Raw genomic sequence first — 21,361 nt, 5'->3', positions numbered from 1 at the left:
TATATAAACAAAGAAATCCTGATAATTCTAGGTGCATAAATGTATGCACTGGAGCACCAGGACAGTGGAAAGACCCATAAAATCACCCATTTTGGAAAGCAAACAGCCCAAGATATTTTCTAAGAAGCACAGTGATTCTTTTGATTTCCTTTTTTTTTTCTCAAGTTTTTAGAAAAAGCAGAAAGAAAATGAAAATAAATTTTTATACACAAATTGACAGTTATACAAGATATTTCTCACACTCAGCATGGGCATACTTAGAATTCCACCCTAAAAAACCTTCTGCTACTCCTGAATACGGCAATACCTTTTGTGAGAGATTTTTTTAATGTTTGGACTGATTAAAGTGGGTAAATAAGTATTGAACACGTCACCATTTTTCTAGGTAAATATATTTCTAAAGGTGCTATTGACATGAATTTTTCACCACATGTCGATAACAACCCATGCAATCCCTACATACAAAAAACAAAACAAATAAGTTCAGAAGTTAAATTATGTGTAATAAAATGTTATGACACAGGGAAGACGTATTTAACACATGAAGAAAGGGAGGTGCAAGAAGCCATGGAAAGCCAAAACACCAGCTGAAATCTATCAGCAATTAGAAAGCAATCCTGCCCCTTTGTCAGTGCAAACTAATATCAGCTGCTTCAGTCTCAACTGATGGCCAATAAAAAGGAGTCTCATTACCAAGGTGTCACACAAGAAACATCTAATGATGGGTAAAAGCAAAGAGCTCTTTCAAGACCTTTGCAAGCTTACTGTTGCAAAAAATATTGATGGCATTGGTTACAGAGGAATTTATAAACTTCTGAATGTTGCAGTAAAAACTGAACTGGAAAGAACATCATTTCACCATAAACCAGCCACAGCCAGGTGCTCCTTGCAAGATTTCTGACAGAGGAGTCAAAAGAATTATCAGAAGAGTTGTCCAAGAGCCAAGGACACGTTGTGGAGCGCTACAGAAAGACCTGGAATTAGCAGGTACAATTGTTTCAAAGAAACAAAAGTAATGCACTCAACCACAATGGCCTGTATGAACGCTCACCACGCAAGACTTCATTGCTGAAGAAAAAGCATGTTGAAGCTTGTTTAAAGTTTGCTGCACAACATTTAGACAAGCCTGTGAAGTACTGGGAGAATATAGTCTGGTCAGATGAAACCAAAATTGAACTCTTTGGATGCCATAATACACACCATGTTTGGACATCAAATGGCACTGCACATCACCCCAAAAACACCCCTATACCAACAGTTAAGTTCGGAGGTGGGAACATCATGGTGGGCTGTTTTTCAGCATACGGTACTGGCAAACGTCATATCATTGATGGAAGGATGAATGGAAAATGTACCAAGACATTCTTGATAAAAATCTGCTGCCATCTACCAGGCTGATGAAGGATGATGAAGATGAAACAAGGGTGGACATTTCAGCAAGGCAATGATCCAAAACGCAAAGCAAAGGAAACTCTTAATTGGTTTCAAAGAAAGAAAATAAAAGGTGCTAGAATGGCACAGCCAATCAATTGACTTGATTCCAATAGACAATCTATGGAAAGAACTAAAGATCAGAGTTCATTGAAGAGGCTCATGGAACTTTCAAGATTTGAAGATTATAGAAGAATGGGACAAAATCACACCTGTGCAATACATGCGACTAGTTTCTCAATAGTGGAGGCATCTTGAAGCTGTCATTCCCAACAAAGGATTTTGCATGAAGTATTAAATAAATTTCAGTTAGCGTGTACAATACTTTTCCCCTGTGTCATTTCATTTTATTACACAAAACAACTAATTTATCAACATATTTGTTTTGGTTTCCTTGTATGTATGGATTGCATGGGTTGTTACCGACATATATAGTGAAAAGTTTGCGTCAATAGCTCCTTTAGAAATATATTTACCTAGAAAATTGGTGACGTGTTCAATACTTATTTTACCAGCTGTAGAACAGACATTGTATCTTGTGTATCACACAAATCAACCAATTGTATCAAAACCAATGTACTGTAATGGTCAGGGAATATAGCTTAATGTAGTGTCACCTAATACAGTCACAGTTCCTATAAGCCAAGCTAGCCTTATACGTGGCTGCCCCAGGAATGTCATGTTCGCTAGCCAAGAAGCACAGGAGGCTAAAGAAAGGAAGAACAAAGGAGTTCATGTGGTTCCAGGAGTGCAGTTGTCCTCAAGGGATAGCTGGGACTGGTGTCTCGTAGAAATGTATTCAACGGGATGTACAGATGGGTCAGTTGAGGCACAGGCATAGACATGGTCAGCGAACAGGCAAAGGATTGGTCCAAACAACAGGCAAAAACATGGTCAATAAACAGGCCAGGGTTAGTAAAGGCGGCAGGCTATAGCTTTACCACCCCTCAACCACTAACCCCTTTAGCTTTAAAGGCAGCGGTTGGTGGTGTACACATGCCATGGCTGCGATGCTTTGCTTCTCAGCTGTAGCAGAAATTATACCTCCTGTACACCCGCCAATCATGACCCATTCAAGTGAATAGAGTTGCTTGCACAAAGTCCAAAGGGTTAAATCAGGTGGTGAGGAGGCAATACAATGGGGTTGGATTTACTAAAACTGGAGAGTGCAAAACCTGGTGCAGATCTGCATGGTAGCCAATTAGCTTCTAACTTCAGCTTATTCAATTAAACTTTGCCAAAAAAAAATTGAAGCCGATTGGTCTCTATGCAGAGATGCACCAGATTTTGCACTCTGCGTTTTAGTAATTTAACCCAAATGTCTCCTCATTGCCTGTCAAATCCTCGAAGAGCTATCCAGAAATGGATGGCTCTTCAGAGAGTGAACAAGTTCTTATGGTGACACCGTGACTGCTGTAGCAGTGATGAGGGACACAGTGACTGATGACAGTATGTTAAAAAAACAAATTTAAACGGTATATATATATATATATATATATATATTATTTTTTTACATACTGTCCCCAGGGTAGTGCAGTGTCAACAGTTGCGAGGGGCACACACGAGGCGGGTGAACAGAAGGACATCATATGACATTCACCTGGGGTAAAATAGCACCTGCCCTGGCATTTTGTTACAATGGGCCAGGCAGGTAGTGGTTAAAAAATAACCCCACTAAGCACAATCTATTTAAAAAGCCACATAACAGTCATTCACATTTAAATCAATAGAAAGGAAAAGTATAGTGGCTTTGTACATATTTTCTTTATTCACTATGGTCAGGGGTTACAATTTTTTTTTTTTACAGAGCTCAGTACCTCTAGTGCCAGACAGTGACTCCGTCCCCTGCCTTCCTTCATGTTCTGTTTACATAGATCTTCTGTACAAAGCTTCCATCAGAGACAAGTAAACTGTGTCTCTTGTGCTTTCTTTGACCTACAAATCTAATGTCAAATGTGCACCATATGTTAGAGGTTTATTTGCACAAAAAACATTTGATAAACATGCTAAAAAAAAAAAAAAATCTTTCAGTTTAAAATCTTATGAAAGTGACTAAAATCCATTGTAGTTTTATTTAAAAAAAAAATAGTTTCCTAGCTTGTCTTCTATTGCAAAGAATAGAAAAAACATTTTCATCCTTCAAAATGAGTCACTGCTGGGACCTTTGAACACCCTCCTGTCATTCAATGGAAGTAAGTATTTCTTGAGAAAAGCCTTGAATCTGTTAGTAAATCCGAATAGGACTGCACAGACCACAAAGATCCTGAGCAGATAAGTACAGAATAAAGCAAGAACATTGTTTTAGGTGTTTTAACTCTTACCTGACTAGCACATCAGCCCCACTAAGCTCATCCAGCAACTGTGATAGGATCCCGCTGTTTGCACAGAAGCTTAGAGACTCTGCCGACATAGATGATATCTCCACTACTAACTGACAAAGACAAGGAAATATGTATATGAACCATGTGAACACACAGGAAAGACTCTTTTCTCTCTAATAACTCCTCTCTGTAATGATGAAGAACATTACATCTACTATGTCCCTGGTCTGCGTCTTTGCAGGAGAGGCAGATTACTCTAAAAATTTAAGACCGACACTTCCATGAAACAGAAGGTAGCTACAGCTTTGTTCCCAAACAGATCTGAAACGTACATAAATCTCAATTGCATACCGGAATCCAATGCTTGCCCCTCTCGTAAATTTCTGCTGTTTTGTGAGGCAGCCCATGACAATGATGCACCAATAGAATGTATGCAAAGTGGCAAGGCAAAGAACCAACTTCTTAGACAAAATGAAGATTTACTGACTAGAAGACAGCACTCAAGGAAAAAGCTGAAGCTACCAAACAGGCGATTTCTAATAGCTGAATACAAGTGTACTTAAAATATATGCATGCATATATTTACTATCCACTTACCTCATATACTCTATATCGCACCACATCACTGACAGCCATTACAGCTTTTAGGCTGGCTAACAAGTTGCTTCCAAAGAGCACATCAAGGCCAGACGTACTCTGACTGATTTTAGAAAGGGATTTAATAGCCTAAAAAATAAATACAAAATATATAAGCAAGCAATAATTGAGTGTTACAGAAACATGGTATTACGATATCTATTTCTGTGAAAAAAAAAAAAAATAGTTAATGACATCAAATCACTTTACCAAGTTGTATGCATCCACTTCCACTATCAACAACTGATGTGAAGCAGTTTGTTGAATGTTTGGTGTTATGCCTCAAACTGCCACTTGAATTTGTCAATAAAGCAAATTTACTCGCGGCTACCATATTTGAATGTACTGTTGATAGACCCGTGAATGTGAGGTTGCTCATTAGTTGCAGTGGCTCATCATGACTTAAAGGGGAGCTCCACCCAAAAGATAAAGTTCTGTTTTATAGATTTGTCCCATGCTCCTCAGGGATAATTGGCACTATTGAGAAGTGGGTAAGAGGTTGAGCGGGTCCCCAATGTTTCAGGTACCCACTCCGAGCACCTAGGCGATTGGAAGCAGAAGTTCTCCTCCCTCCCCTACAGTCTTCTGGGTCCCAGAAGACTGGGGGACCATTCATAATGCGCAGTGTTGCTCACGCATGCACAGTGGGCACCTGGTTGTGAAGCCACAAGCTATTACAGCTGGGTGCCCACAGTTAAAGTGTTACTAAACCCAGTAATATGAAAATAATCATCTGCCCCCCCCCTCCCCCACAGCTTATAAATCTTCCTTACATTAAAATATCTCCACTATATACCTTTTTGGCTGAATTGTATACCACAGTCACATGATAAACTGATGTTTCTCCAGTGCTGAGAGTTCAGGTAGGAGGAAATTTCCACTGGAGCCTGTATACATGCCCACATGTGTGATGCCAATATCATGTGACCTGGCTAGCTCTGTAATTATTCTCTTCAGCAAAAAAAGACACAACTGAGCACAGGGCTTGACAAATTTGCTTGGAATCTAGGAGCCAGCTAAAAAAGTTAGGAGCCAGTCTTTCGGCTGCATGTTCCCATATTCCACCCCCCATGCTGCTCTGGTCCCCATGCTCCTCTATTCCCCCGCCCCATGCTGCTCTGGTCCCCGTGCGCCTCTATTCCCCTGCCCCATGCTGCTCTGGTCCCCCGTGCTCCTCTATTCCCCCCATGCTGCTCAGGTCCCCGTGCTCCTCTATTCCCCCCATGCTGCTCAGGTCCCTGTGCTCCTCTATTCCCCTGGCCCATGCTGCTCTGGTCCCCCGTGCTCCTCTATTCCCCCGCCCCATGCTGCTCAGGTCCCCATGCTCCTCTATTCCCCCCATGCTGCTCAGGTCCCCATGCTGCTCTATTCCCCCCTTTGCTGCTCAGGTCCCCATGCTCTACCCCCACCCCCTTAATGCTGCTCTGGTCCCCCAATGCGCCTCTACTCCCCCCCCCCCCATGATGCTCTGGTCCCCCGCAGTGTTCACTTCCTCTCCCTGGCTAATTATGCAGCGTGACTGAATACAGACATGCTGCTCGGGAGTTGCACTAAGAAGCTCATCATGGCGCCTGGGGTTTGTTGAGCCCCGAGTATGTGCAGGTTGGCGGAGGGGAGGATCTGTGCAAATATTTAAAACTTAATTAAAACCAAGACACAAGCACAGACACAAGCCTGGTCCAAATTCCTGTTCCTCCTCAGTAAGCTTGCCCCCATCATCCGAGCCACTGATGGCCCCAATATCCTGTTCCCATCCCGTTTTAGCCCTCTGGGCCACTGCTACAATTAGACTTGGGAGTACAGAGTAGATATAAGTTTAGAGGGTTCTGTGCCCAGAAGTATATCCAGGACCGGGGGGGTGTCCAGTATAGCAGCAAGGTTCCTAAACTCTAACCATATAGCATGGCGAAGTTGCAGGTGATTGAAACGTGTTAGGCCCTGTATTAGACAGTACTTGGTGTAAGTAGAGCACCCCATATGAGGCCCATATAGCAGGGTCTGGTATGTTGTGTAGTTCCGGCATGTGGTTTTTAAGCCATAAAGTGAATCTGACCCAAGTTTAATCTTTTCAGTGTTATTTCCCAAATTCTTTGGTGGTGTGAAAGCATTCCGTCATTATATCGGGGAGATCTTCTACGTGTCTGTCCTCCACAAAGAATGGCCTGACTAGGGATAAACTGTGGATTCCCAGGGCTGTCACACACCAGGGCTCTTTAGCGCTGTAGTACAGTCATGTCAAAATAATACATATGGTAGAGCCGACAGGCCAGATAGTAGTCCTGCAAATCTGGGAGAGAGGAACCCCCATGGACATGGGATTTTTAAGGACGTGCCAGGCCAACTTATGTCTGCCATCTCCCCACACAAATGAGTTTAGAATAGATTCTATCTTTTTAAAAATGTTTAGGGGAATATATAAGGGTGCATGCCATACCATGTAGAGGATCTTGGGTAGCAGGATCATCCTAATGATATTTATACGTCCCATAACTCCCAGAGGCAATTTGGACCAGTCGTCTGTTATTTTTTTTTTATTATTTGGCTCCTTTAAAAGTCTTCAGTAAACCGGAAGTGATGTCATGACTAAATACAAGACCCGAAGTCGATTCCGGCATTGTTTGGGTCTCTGGCCAGCCGACGGCTGGTCGCTCGGGCCTCCTGGTGGGACAGAAGAGCCATGGGGAGCCGCGGAAGGAGGCAGGTGGTTGGTGGGGAGACGACAGCTTAGTCGCTTCGATGGTTGTTACAGGAAAGCGGACCGTCTGCTCTAAAAAATGTTGCCGGGGTGATGTGTGCAGCTGCAGGCATCACTCTGTTCCAACCCCTTGAAGCCGAAGGCCGCATATTTGAGTTGAATTAGGATCAAAGGGTTAATCTACCAGCATGTCTTAGGAGTGCGAGAAGAAACCAGAGTACATGGAGGAAACCCACGCAGGCTCAGAGAGAACATACAAATTCCATGTAGTTAGTACCATGGTTGGGATTCAAACCAACAACCCTAATTGTATATAAACTTCCAGTGTTCATCATGATTTGGCTGTCAGGGTGGTTACTTGACCCCAATCACTGGTTTGTTAGCATTAGTCCGAGATCTGCAGCTGTCAATCACAGCAAGGTCACAGAAACAGATTTGCGTACAGGTGCATGCTCCCAATTCACTCCTACCATGTAGATTAAAGTTTTGACTGCCTGAAATCATGGGAGCTATGGTGATACCCAAGATGTGAAGGTGTTGATTTTAGTGCATTCAGGTCTGCCTGTCAGTTTTTTAGGCGGACTTGCACGGACACTCTACAGGTCTATGGAGCGATGGATGTCAACGGTGACATGTCCGCTGACATCTGACCCGCTCCGATCCGCTAAATTCAGAAAGACGGAAACCCTATTTTATATCCGTCTGGCGGATCGGATGAAAACTGACTCTACGGTCCGTCTTCATCCGATCCCCCATAGGGGAGAGCAGCGATGGAGCTGTCATCTGCCTGCTTAGCGGGATCAACGGAGCGATCCCTGCTGAGCAAAGCGGAGACCGAACACGTCTGTGTGAAAGAGCCATTACAGAGATTCTTTAGGATGCAAGTAGTCAAGAAAACACAGCTGCAAAGTGCAAGGCTGAACTAAAGATTTTTCTTTTCTTTGGCAGCACTCACCTCCTTTGCCACAGAAATCTTGTCACCGCCAATACACATGATGATTTGTTTCAGAAGCTCCTGATTGTTAAGGATTTCTGTTATAGCCTCTGAACTCTCCACAATTCTCCCAACCTGCAAGAAACAAACTAGATTATATTTCTTTCATCTCCTGTTTTTAAATGCTGCAACCTACATGACTGTTTGAAGTAGCTCTCCCAAAAGTATGAGGCTCATGCAAACTATTTATCCAATGAAGCATGCGTTTGCCAAAAACAGAAAAAAAGTATAACTTTTTGCCTTCTTAGTGGACAACAAAATAGTCAGAAATTTTCAATCAATTTTTCAGACAAAATACCACAACAAAGCATTTTGCTTGAGAAAGAACTCTAAGAATTAAAGTGGTTGTAAAGGCTATATGTTTTTTACCTTTGATGTGCCACAAAAAGAACCCACTTCCTATGATGGCAGACCTAGAAGAGTAGAAGCCAGGAGCAACAGCAGGGGGACCCGAGGAGAATCGGGGCTGCTCCGTGCAAAAATATTGCAACCCTTTTTGCAATTTTTTTTTATTTGGCCTTTACAATCACTTTAATTTGAAAATGAAACATTCTAATACATTAAAATAAACTGAGAACTACAGGGGCTGCTATTGATATTCGTTAAAATACAAGTTACCTGGCTTTTTTTCGTCATACTTACCTGTAAAATCCTTTTCTTTAAGTACATTATGGGACACAGAGTCAGGCTAATATTCATTACCTGCTGGGTTATACTCCATCATCAGGTGAATGGACACTGGTGGACCAAAGTCTTTAGACAGGAAGTGATCCCCTATATAACCCCTCCAATACAGGAAGTTACTTCAGTTTGTAGCAAGCACTCAATCCTCAAAAAGAGGAGAAGGACCTCTGTGTCTCATGATGTACTTAAAGAAAAGGATTTTACAGGTAAGTATGACAAAAAAAAAATACTATTTTCTGGCATTATCATGGGACAGAGTCAGGCTAATATTCATTACCTGCTGGGACGTCCCCGAGCAATAGCCTTGAGGAGAGGGAGACACCCTGCCAAACAGTAGCCATCAGTTTTTATACGGCAGCCCACAGAACACTACGGCCAAAAGCCGAATCTCCTCGGCTGCTTGATTATCCACTTGATAACATTTTATGAACGTATGCACTGAAGACCAGGTAGCAGCCTTACAAATCTGAGCCACATATACCTGATGGCAGAAAACCCAGGAGGTTCCTACACCCCTGGTAGAAGGAGCTCTCACCCTAAAGGGAGGAGCTTTATGTTTCAGACCGTATGCCTGAATGACCAATTGAGGGACCCAATTGGCAATGGAAGCTTTGGAAGCTGCCTGCCCTTTCTTGGGTCCTTTTGGTAAAACAAAAAAGGCGTCTGATCCTCGGATCTCCGCAGATCTAAACAAATAAACCTTAACTGCCTGGACAAAATCCAAGGAGTGCAGTCGTCTCTCTTCTGCCGAACGAGAATGAGGGGGGAAAAAAAAGGCAAAATAATGTCCTGAGTTAAATAAAAGGCCGACACCACTTTTGGCAAAAAGGATGGAACAGGTCTTAACACGACCCTGTCATTGTGAAGGATTAAATACGGTTTCCTGCATGACAGGGCCACCAACTTCGACACCATCCTAGCCGAGGTGATAGCCATCAGGAAGGCTAGCTTGCGTGACAGCAAGTCTAATGGAATTTCCTTAATAGGTTCAAATGGTTGTTTCTGTAATACAGACAACACCAAGTCCCAAGGACATATAGGTGACCTAATGGGGGGAAGCAAGCGAGTTGCCCCTTGCATAAAGGTTTGGATCAGCGAATGGGAGGTTAAAGGCCTTTGGAAGAATACTGATAGGGCCGAAACTTCACCTCTGATTGTACTCAAAGTCCAATTGGGTTTCTACAGCCGACTGTAGAAAAGAGATTTCTTTGGATGCCATTTTCTGGCTTGACACCAAGCAATATAAGTCTTCCAGACCTTACGATAGATCTTCCTAGCGACAGCTTTTCTAGCATTTACTAGGGTAGACACTACTGGTTACGAGATGCCGCGGTCCTTTAACACCATGGCTTCGAAAGTCATGCAGTCAAATTTAGAGACTGTAAATTGGGGTGGAATATAGGACCTTGAGACAGTAGATCAGGGTGCCCGTCTATTGTTAGTCTCACAGTCTCCAGGAACCAAGGCCTTCTGGGCCAGGCTGGTGCCACCAGAATAACGAACTCCCTCTTTCCAAATCCTGCGCAACAAATGTGGAAGGAGAGGGATCAGAGAGAAACTATAAACCAGGGAGTATTGGCTCCATGGAATTATCACAGCATCTGCTCCGATTGCCAGAGGATCCTTTGTTCGGGACACAAACTGCTGTAGCTTGTTGTTGAACCTGGATGCCAGTAGGTTGGCCATCCCAAACATTGGCAAATTTCCTGGAACACCCCTAGGTGTAGGGACCATTCCCTTGGGCAGATCTGCTGGCGGCTGAGATAATCTTCCTTCCAGTTCTCTACTCCCAAAATATAGACTGCCTATAGAAACGGCACCTGTCCCTCTGCCCAGGCTAGTATGTGGTTCACCTCCTTCAGAGCTGAACGACTCCTGGTACCACCTTGGTAGTTAATATAGGCCACTGCAGTGGCATTGTCGGACTGAACCCTGATAGGGTAGTCCTGAAGCTCCATCGTCCAGGACCGTAGGGCCAGACGTACTGCCCGGAATTCCAGGATGCTGATGGGCAGGATCTGTTCTGTCCTTGACCATTTCCCTTGAGCTGCGAGTCCCTCTAGGGCCGCTCCCCAGCCTAAGAGACTGGCATCTGTAGTCAGTACTCTCCAAGTTAACGGGAAGAAGGATCTCCCTTTTTGCAGGTTCTGATCCTGTAACCACCAGCGTAGGCTTAATCGTGCCCAAGGAGATAAGAACATTGAATAATCCAGGGCTTTTCCTCTCCTGTTCTAAGCCAACAAGATGTTTTGTTGTAGCGGCCTGGAATGGAACTGGGCATAGGACACCGCCTCGAAAGAGAATACCATACTCCCTAGAAGACTCATACAGAATCGAATGGAGGGTTGTCTGGTGTCTCTAATCTGATGCACCTGAGTCTTCAGGGCGCAGATCCTTGCAGGTGGAAAGAATACTCTTGCCTCGGCTGTATCTAGGATCAGACCTAGGTACTTTAGACATTGAGCTGGTCTCAAGTTGACTTTTCAGTATTCATGATCCAGCCTAAGCTTTCCAAATACCGCACTGTACATGTTATACATTGTTCTAGAGCTTGTAGTGAGTGATCTCTGAGCAGGAGGCCATCCAGATACCCAAGCACCAGAATCCCTTGGGCTCTCAAAAGACCCAGTAATGGTGCTAGGACCTTTATGAACACCCGGGGGGCTGTAGCAAGCCCGAAGGGTAGAGCCAGGGTAGGGCAGTACGTCTGGCCCTACGGTCCTGGACGATTGACACAATTATAATCTTTTTGGCTCTGTACACCACCACAATGGATTTGAAATGAAACAAACAAGATGTGCTTTAACTGCAGACTTTCAGCTTTAATTTGAGGGTATTTACATCCAAATCAGGGGAACGGTGTAGGAATTACTACAGTTTGTATATGTGCTTCCCACTTTTTAAGGGACCAAAAGTAATGGGACAATTGGCTGCTCAGCTGTTCCATGGCCAGGTGTGTGTTATTCCCTCATTATCCCATTTACAAGGAGCAGATAAAAGGTCCAGAGTTATTTCAATTGTGCCATTTGCATTTGGAATCTGTTGCTGTCAACTCTCAATGTGAGCTCCAAAGAGCTGTCACAATCAGTGAAGCAAGCCATTATTAGGCTGAAAAAAACAAAACAAACCTATCAGAGAGATAGCAAAAACATTAGGTGTGGCCAAATCAACTGTTTGGAACATCCTTAAAAAGAAAGAACGCACCAGTGAGCTCAGCAACACCAAAAGACCCGGAAGACCACAGAAAACAACTGTGGTGGATGACCAAAGAATTCCTTCCCTGGTGAAGAAAAAACCATTCACAACAGTTGGCCAGATCAAGAACACTCTCTAGGAGGTAGGTGTATGTGTGTCAAAGTCAACAATCAAGAGAAGACTTCACCAGAGTGAATACAGAGGGTTCACCACAAGATGTAAACCATTGGTGAGCCTCAAAAACAGGAAGGCCAGATTAGAGTTTGCCAAACAACATCTAAAAAAGCCTTCACAGTTCTGGAACATCTGACCAAGATCAACTTGTACCAGAGTGATGAGAAGAGTATGGAGAAGGAAAGGAACTGCTCATGATCCAAAGCATACCACCTCATCAGTGACACATGGTGGTGGTAGTGTCATGGCGTGGGCATGTATGGCTGCCAATGGAACTGGTTCTCTTGTATTTATTGATGATGTGACTGCTGACAAAAGCAGCAGGATGAATTCTGAAGTGTTTCGGGCAATATTATTATCTGTTCATATTCAGCCAAATGCTTCAGAACTCATTGGACGGCGCTTCACAGTGCAGATGGACAATGACCCGAAGCATACTGCAAAAGCAACAAAAGAGTTTTTTAAGGGAAAGAAGTGGAATGTTATGAAATGGCCGAGTCAATCACCTGACCTGAATCCAATTGAGCATGCATTTCACTTGCTGAAGACAAAAGTGAAGGGAAAATGCCCCAAGAACAAGCAGGAACCGAAGACCGTTGCAGTAGAGGCCTGGCAGAGTATCACCAGCGATGAAACCCAGTGTCTGGCGATGTCTATGCATTCCAGACTTCAGGCTGTAATTAACCGCAAAGGATTTGCAACCAAGTATTAAAAAGTGAAAGTTTGATTTATTGATTGCTAATCTGTCCCATTACTTTTGGTCCCTTAAAAAGTGGGAGGCACATATACAAACCTGGCCCGGGGGCCGGACTTTGGACATGCCTTACATCTAATTGATACAGACTATTAGCCAGTGCCCATAAGCACCTCATGCATCAGTAACATGTTACATCCTCAATACAGGTGTAACATGTAACAGAAGGTGAATTGACCCTTTATAGTATAAGTTCACCTTTTAGAAAAAAAAGAAATGCACATTTTTTTGCAGGTAAATGAAGAACAGAAGTGTGGAGGGAGCCCCGCACGGCCGCACTGGTTTTAAAAAGTAATAGCTAGTACAGGAAGCTTCTTCCCGTACTGCTGCTAGAGGTAAAGGGGGCAGCAGGTGGAACATGTCACATGTTCCATCCCAAAAACAGGTGGAACATGCAACGTTCCCAAAGGTAAACTTATCCTTTAACTTTCTGCCTTGTTGACAACAGTTTCAACAGACAGGCGGTAAAGACAAATCTGCAGCAGGGACACAACATGCTCTTTTTCATGTTAGTGCAAACTCCGAGAGACAGTAAATTACCAAGGCCACCTTAATCAATTATAACTGCATTGCAGAGCTTTGCTACAGATCCTTTAATAGAACTGCACCTGTGATATTGACAGCAACTTCACTGAATCATCCGGATGATAAAGTCCTCTCTGCAGGTCCTCTTTATAGGTTTGGGCAATGTGAATTGGTTCCAGGGCCTGAAGGAAACGCTCCAATATGGCAACACACCGGTCCACTTGTTCTCTGTAAATGGAACACAACATGTAAATTAGAAGGACTTACAGCAGACACTGTGTGGGATCTGTCAGTCCCTGTCACTGCTTACAAAGCAAATGAAGCAGGTCTCCTACACACTCTAAATAATGTTTCTACCTTTAAAGTGCATGGTCAACCAATATTGATTTGATATGTCACCCGTCATGACTACTCCGTGTCAGGATATGGGGAGGGGTTCTGTCACCTGTCATGGCCCCTCATGTTGCGATATAAGGGATGGATGTCATCTGTCATGGCTCCTCATATTGCGGTATGAGGGATAGATGCCATCTGTCATGGCCCCTCATGTCACCATATGAGGGATAGATGTCACGGCTCATGTCGCAATATGAGGGATGGATGTCATCTGTCATGGCTCTTCATATTGCGGTATGAGGGATAGACGTCATTTGTCATGGCCCCTCGTGTCACCATATGAGGTATAGATGTCACGGCTCATGTCGCAATATATGAGGGATGGATGTCATCTGTCATAGCTCCTCATATTGCGGTATGAGGGATAGACGTCATCTGTCATGGCTCCTCATGTTGCGATATAAGTGATAGATGTCCCCTGTCATGGCTCATGTCGCGATATGAGGGATAGATGTCACATGTTATGGCTCCTCACGTCGCGATATGAAGGATAGATGTCACTTGTTATGGCTCCTCATGTCGCGATATGAGGAATAGATGTCACCTGTCATGGCTCAAGTTGCGATATAAGTGATAGATGTCACCTGTCATAGCTCATGTCACGATATGAGGGATTGATGTCACCTGTCATGGCACCTCATGTTGCGATACAAGTGATAGATGTCACCTGTCATGGCTCATGTCGCAATATGAGGGATAGATGTCACTTGTTATGGCTCCTCATGTCGCGATATGAGGGATAGATGTCACTTATCATGAATTATTGGTGACAGGATATAGAAAATACACATCACTTTTTATGGCGCCTCAATTTCAAGATATATGTCACCTGTCATAGCCCCTCATGTTGGGGTATTAGGAATATATGTCACCAATCATGAATGCTTGGTGAGAGTATGGGCAATACATGTCACAGCCCCTGAGGGATAGATGTCACCTGTCATGAATGCTTGGTGAGAGTATGGGCAATACATGTCACAGCCCCTGAGGGATAGATGTCACCTGTCATGAATCCTTGGTGACAGAGTGTGGGGGATATATGGCCCCTTTCAGGACTCCTCCGTGTCAGGCTATAAGGGTTATAGGTCACCTGTCATCTAATATGAAATGGGGGGGGGGGGTACCAGGGATCAAAGTTCCACATCTGTGTGCTTTATCTGTCCCCTGTCATTCTGGGACAGAGAGGTATAGCGCCCCCCTGTGGCGGTGAAAGTGCCGACTGCCTCGATGCAATGGAGATAAAGAGCGCCCCCCAGTGACGGCAGAGAACGGCCATCACCTGTCCGGACTGGCCATGAGGCGAAAGATGACTTCAAGGCGCAGGGCAGGGAGCCTTTCTGCCAGGGTGCTGAGCGGCAGGGCAAGGGTCGCGGTCTTTAGACTCCTCAACTCTTCTATAGGCTCCTCCACACCGGACAGTGAACTCAACAACTGCTCTACAGAGGCCGCCATCTTCCTCCTCCCAATGAGTGCGCCGATATGCAGCGCGATAAATTAACGTCACGCCGCATCCCGGGGACTTCTGGGAGATGCCGGAGTCTTCCGCCCCTTTCCACGCCCCTTTTCTAGAACTCCCCAAGCGTGTGACCTGAAAGCTTAGTGAGGGGAAGGGGAGTTATAATCATGTATCGTGATAGGCTGGAGAAGTGTGTATACATAAACATGATCCATACCATTGCCATGCAGTATAGAAGAAATGAGGGGCAACCCACGTGTAGTTATATGTCCCAAACATCCTTTCTTCCCAGTTTCTACCTTTTTGGTTTGATTTATAGATCTATATAACAAAGTATTATTTATTAAAAGTTTTTTATTGCACTAAGGTGTATAGTTATTAGACTGAGATAAGCTGCCATAGTGTCTGTGGTGCATAGCTCCCAACTGTCCCTGATTTCGGGGACTATCCGGCCTCTCTTATGTGGCATTATCTAACAAGGTGTGATTTTTTTATGGATGGAAAACTCGTCAACCCACTGACACTAACAATGGGGCGCTATTCTTTCCACTAATACCAGTGATATGGCATTATTCCCCAATCCCCACTGACTCTAATAATGAAGCACTTATGCCAATGATTGGGTACTATTCTTTCCACTAACAAGGAGGCACTATTCCTCCCACCTATACCAATGATAGGCTTGGGCACTATTTTTCCCACTAACACCAATGAGGAGGCACTATTCCTTCCACCTATCCCAGGGGTGCCCAACCAGTGGCCCACGGAGCCCTCTGATGTGGCCCACGACCTCCTGCTCCGGGATGGCTGATATAGGCATGTCTGTTTTGCAGGGGTTGCTGGGCTGTTTCCGCACGTGCACCACCTACCTATCAAATCCGCCTGGGTGGACTGAATCGAAGGGCGCATAGAGTGGAGTGGGCTATGTCTGTGTCTGCTCTCGATATGCAGAGTGGACACAGACCTGTCATCCGCCTGCTCCACTCATTGTGGCCCGCGCCCGGTTACCAAGTCACTTAAGTGGCCCTTGCTCTTCAAAAGGTTGGGCATCCCTGACCTATACCAATGATGGGCTTGGGCACTATTTTTCCCACTGACACCAATGAGGAGGCACAATTCCTTCCACTGAAACCATTGATAGGACACCATTCCTTCCACTAATACCAACGACAAGGCACTATTCCTCTCACTGACACCGACAATGGGACACTATTACTTTCACTTATAACAACAACAAGGCACTATTTCGCACACTGACACCAACCATGGGGCATTATTACATCCACTTTTATCAATGATGGCCACTATCCCCCCCTACTGACTTATCGATTGAACAGTATTGCTTCCACAGACACCAAGGACAGGGTACAGTTCCTTCCACAGACACCAATGACAGGGCACAGTTCCTTCCACTAACACCAATAATGGGGCACTATCCCTCCTTTTGACACCAACATGGACCTCTAATGTAGACTATTTTTCTGTAAATGGCAGAGAGAGCAGGTGAACTATGCACATTTTCTGTAAAGGTGTTTGCAGTTAACTCTCATGCCGTGAGGCAGAGCTACTCAAGGCAATATCTGATGGATAAAAAGGAGGCATAGATTTTTAGCAGACAGAAACAGCTATCTGAAAGTAATGGAGTAATCAAAAATGAGTATTGTGCTGTATCCCCCCCCCCCCCCCCAAATAAAAAAGTTTTAGCTTTAAAGGAGAAGTACAGCCAAAGCTTGTTTTCAGCAGACAGCAGGCTGAAGTTCGCTGTCTGCTGATGTCACAGAGCTGGTCCAGTCCCAGGCAAGATCGTGGCAATGGAGCCGGGATCCGCTCCCACTCCTCCAGTGAGCACTGGGAGGGGCAGAGCAGAGAACTGCTGACAGAGTCACCAGCTCTCTGCTCAGGGAGATACGAGAACCAAGCTTTCAGCAGTGTTGGATTGCTCAGTCAGTACCCGGACAAGGTAATTTGGTGCCCAGGGCAAAGATGCCTAACTGTACCCCCTTCCCCAAGTGCACTGAAACATTCCCACGCAGTAAATTATGAGGTAACAATGATGTAGAAAATCACGCTGTGGCATCAGTTCGAGAGGAAAAAAATGCCCCTGTGCTGGTGGTGTCACTGTAAGGTAATAATGCTCCTGCATTGTGGTGCTACTAAAAGGAAAATATGCACCATGCATCTGTAATGTCAAAGAAGAAAGAAAATGTCTGTACATCAGTGATGTCACTGAAAGGACAAATGCACTTGTGTCACTGTTGTCACTAGGAGGAAAGCGCCTGTGCTGGTAGTGTCAGTCTGAGAAGGACTGGTGATATGATTGGTAACAGGGACTGGGAGGGTAGGGCTTTGTGGGTTCATTTGGCTAAGAGGTCGTCATTCAGGCAGCTAAAAGGCTGTGAGCCCCTTTGCCCACCCCATGATGACATAGTAGATATGTACATTAATAGTTACATAGTATTTTTCTTTACTTATCCTGGCCCACACTACCTTCCTAGATAGGTATAGTGCATGGTTTTCTTCAAGCCAAACCCAAACACTTTAGCGGCCTGGGACATCTTTGTATGCCCCAAGGAGAGTAGTAATGCGGTGTGCATAGTGAACAGTGGGTGTAAACAAATTGCTTTTGCCGACATCATCTCCCTCCTCCCCCCCCCCCCCCCCCAGTGCTACCGAACCAACCTGCCCCCAGACAGCTGCCCACAGCTCATGGATTGCAACAAATTGGTATTACTTGGGGAGACACAGCCTGGTCTGAATAATGTGGAAAATTGGAAAGAAACTGCGCTAGATACTGAACAAACAAGAAAGAAAGAAAAGCTGCAATAAAATCACAGTCTATTCAATCCGAGAGCTGCAATTACCATGTAAACAATGGATACAAAAAACAAACAGTGAGAAAAAATATAAATCGCGCTACCTCTAAACCGTGTGAAACAAATGTTTGAATCACAAAATACACAAAACTATGTCATATATAATGGTATAAATCATAAGCTATGAGATAGATGATGGTATATATAAATCACTAATATACCAAAAAAAACAAGAGAGGTTGGTAACCACTAGAGAGCACTATAAAGCACTCTCAATAGCAGTGAAACAGTGATGATATTAATAATGAACATCAAAAAGAATTTAGATCATATCATTAAATCAATAAATATAAACCAAATAAAAAATATATTAAAAAAAAAGTAAAAATTGTAGCAATAAAGTTCATAAATGTTTAACATGTGAAATGCCAAACACCCGTGCTCTGTGAGAAGTTCCAAAATCAGTTGAAAACGTGTCCAAAGAAAAGTGATGTATCCTCCACCAAACTTTAGATTGGCTCCTTAACAGAACGCCATGATCCCTTATGACAGGGGATCATGAACAGCATATATTAGGTAGTCACTCCCAGTCTTGCAGTTCAGACAGATACGATCCTTAACATTGGGTCTCATCCACAAGTGATTAAACTTCACCAACATCAATGCCCACCTGATGGGCTCCTTCACCACACCAGTTTTTTTTGTTGGTATATTAGTGATTTATATATACCATCATCTATCACATAGCTTATGATTTATACCATTATATATTTGTTTGTGATTCAAACATTTGTTTCACATGGTCTGAATAATGTGTCCGGTGACCCTAAGGCCTCATGCACACTGGAATAACATTATAAAAAACGCCAGTAGCTTTGCAGTGATTTTTTCAACGTTTATTTTAATAGCGTTTTTTAGCGTTTTTCCCCGTTAGCGTTTTTTTTTTGTTGAAGAAAAAAAAGTTTTGTTTTTTTTCAATGGATCAAAAACATTAAAAAACACTGGTGAGCGTTTATCGACGTTTATCAGGGTTAGAGCGTTTTTACAGCTGAAAACGTCTCTCAGAACCCACTCGTTTTGTTTTTTTTTTACTGCTCAAAAACGCCACTGCCCAAAACTGCTGAAAACAGCCTTTTTGTGCATGGAGACATAGGATACCATGATGGAGAGTTTATTGACTGTAGAAAAAAACGTCTACTGCCAAAAACAGCTGCTGTAAAAACGTCGAAAAACCTCCAGTGTGCATGAGGCCCAATTCTCACAGGTGTTAAGCCATGGTGGGAATCCCAGTGTCAACAATCTGATTCCTGCTGCTGGGTTTGACAGCTGTGGGTGAATATCTGCTGCCCCCAAGCCCATACACTGCAATGGCAGACTTTCAGTGGTTGTGGCTATTTGCACAGATTACCAGTGGTGATCATGACTGAATGTACTTTGGCTGCTTTGATTGTGGCTGGAGCCCTATTCAGCCATTCTTATCCATTTCTGAAATCCAAAGCATGGTAATACATACATACTCAGACACCTGCCATTATAGGGAAATAGTGACATAAGGCTCATTGAAAGAAACCTAGTCATTTTTTACCAGCAGGTGAAAGTCGATGGTCCTTAAAAATACATTTCACCACAAATATATATGTTAATTTATAATTATTAAGAACACAGATGCATTACATCTATAACAAAAGTAGGTACCCCCCCCCCCACCCCCCCCAAAAAATAACCAAAGATTTTGGGGGGTGAAGTTTCCCTTTAAATAACATTATTCCATAGAGTACTACTTTCAAAAATAAAAGAATTAGTGTCAATGTCCAGTTGTAAATATGAAGTCAAAGACCTCAATCACTTTCCTTACCTAAATTTTGCTTCTTCAGTTTGTCCGTCCTTGCTTTCTGAGGGAGCCCTCATTCTCCTCTTGTCCTCCGAGTCAGAGCAGCGCTCTCTCCTAAATCTCCCTCCTCCGTAGTCACACCAGCTGCAGCATGGGTGGCACCCAAGCTCACCAGTGGGTTCCGCCAATCCTCACTTCCTCTTCTTCCCCTCTCCGGCAGTTAAGTGTGTTGCGAGCACCTATTTTGTCCACTTTCTCTCACCTTGCGAGACCGCTGTTGGAGGTGACAGATGGAGAACAGAGCACTGACAAGCTCCCAGTGCCCACTCCTTCACAAGACCACACAGTGCCCTGGGCAAGTGTCCCTCTCGCCCCCGCCCCTGTACCAGCCCAGCACTCGATTCTCAGTCTCCTAGGCGCCAGGGGACAGGTGGACCAATGCTGCATTCATCCAGGTAAGTATCATTATTAAATGAAAAAGAAAAACCCATACTTCTCTTTAAAATGTTTTACTTGTTTGACGGTTGGGTGCATGGTGATCATAGAAAAAGATAGCTCATAAATATGTGAAATTTTCTTATTTTTGCCATACATAATTACTCTATTAATTTCCATATTATGGATTCAAGCAATTTTAGGAATTGCACCCAAGAAAGGTAAAGAATGGCATGAAATATTGTGCAGCATGAAAGCAGGTTGGGATTTTAGCTAGTTAGTTTGGTGCTGTCCAGGCCGGAAAGGGTAGGAGTTAACACCTTTTGCGGTTCTTTTGTTTTTTGGCTTTGTGATGTGGTGTGAAGACACAAGTGGCTACCTAGGGTAACAGTTGTTTAACAAGCAGCCTGCCAGTAGCGTATACCTGTTATAGGTGGCACGGCCTCTAGCAGCGAGGGAGATGTAGTCATCACTTCTCCTGCCAGCGCTCTGTCTCCCATGGCAATGGGAGCAGATTGCACCACAGAGGTTTTCCATCCTGTACAAAGGTGCTGAAGGTTCAAGAGTTAAGTTGAGTGCACGTGTGGAGCCTGTGCAGAGTGTACAGCGTGGTGCTACTTAGGAGTAGTAGTGGAAGATGCTGAACAGGTGGTTATGGACATCAAAATGCAAGTTACTAGGTTAGGTGTGCATGGTCACAGGGAACATAGTCCAGAACGTAGGCCTCTCCATGTGACCCTTGGCGCCCAACGAGTTAATGGGAAAACATGGAGGATGTGACAAACAACCACACACACCTGCTACCCCACCCCTTACAAGCACATTGGGTAAACCCGTAGTTTGCCAATAAGTACATTTATCCCAAACGGAGAACTGACATTTGTGGGCTCTCTTTCATAGTGTATACGACCCTACACTGGCACTAGCCATGCCCTGATTAGGCCAGGTGAAGAAAACTGTGCGGTCTATGAGTGTTATCGCGGCTTTAAAGTTGTGACAAAATCCCAGGTGGTGGGCATAC

The 21,361-nt window shown here is 44.0% G+C and overlaps 1 protein-coding gene across 1 annotated transcript in view; it reads right to left on the bottom strand.

Moving 5' to 3' along the window:
• The window catches only part of PSMD5 (proteasome 26S subunit, non-ATPase 5), a 43,019-nt gene extending 27,720 nt beyond the window's left edge, over window positions 1-15,299 (bottom strand). Inside the window, exons 1-5 of the mRNA XM_040324057.1 lie at window positions 15,085-15,299; window positions 13,493-13,637; window positions 8,039-8,152; window positions 4,350-4,478; window positions 3,753-3,862 (exon numbers count right to left, since the gene is read on the bottom strand). Coding sequence (XP_040179991.1) covers window positions 3,753-3,862; window positions 4,350-4,478; window positions 8,039-8,152; window positions 13,493-13,637; window positions 15,085-15,257 — 671 coding nt within the window. The 5' untranslated portion in view covers window positions 15,258-15,299. The remainder of the gene's footprint in view (window positions 1-3,752; window positions 3,863-4,349; window positions 4,479-8,038; window positions 8,153-13,492; window positions 13,638-15,084) is intronic.
• Between the last annotated feature and the right edge of the window lie 6,062 nt (window positions 15,300-21,361).

The sequence above is a fragment of the Rana temporaria genome, chromosome 9 (genome assembly GCF_905171775.1).
Source record: "Rana temporaria chromosome 9, aRanTem1.1, whole genome shotgun sequence".
NCBI classification, from domain to species: domain Eukaryota; kingdom Metazoa; phylum Chordata; class Amphibia; order Anura; family Ranidae; genus Rana; species Rana temporaria.
The sequence above is the reverse complement of the archived record's forward strand: the minus strand, read 5'-3'. Positions and strand labels throughout refer to the sequence as shown.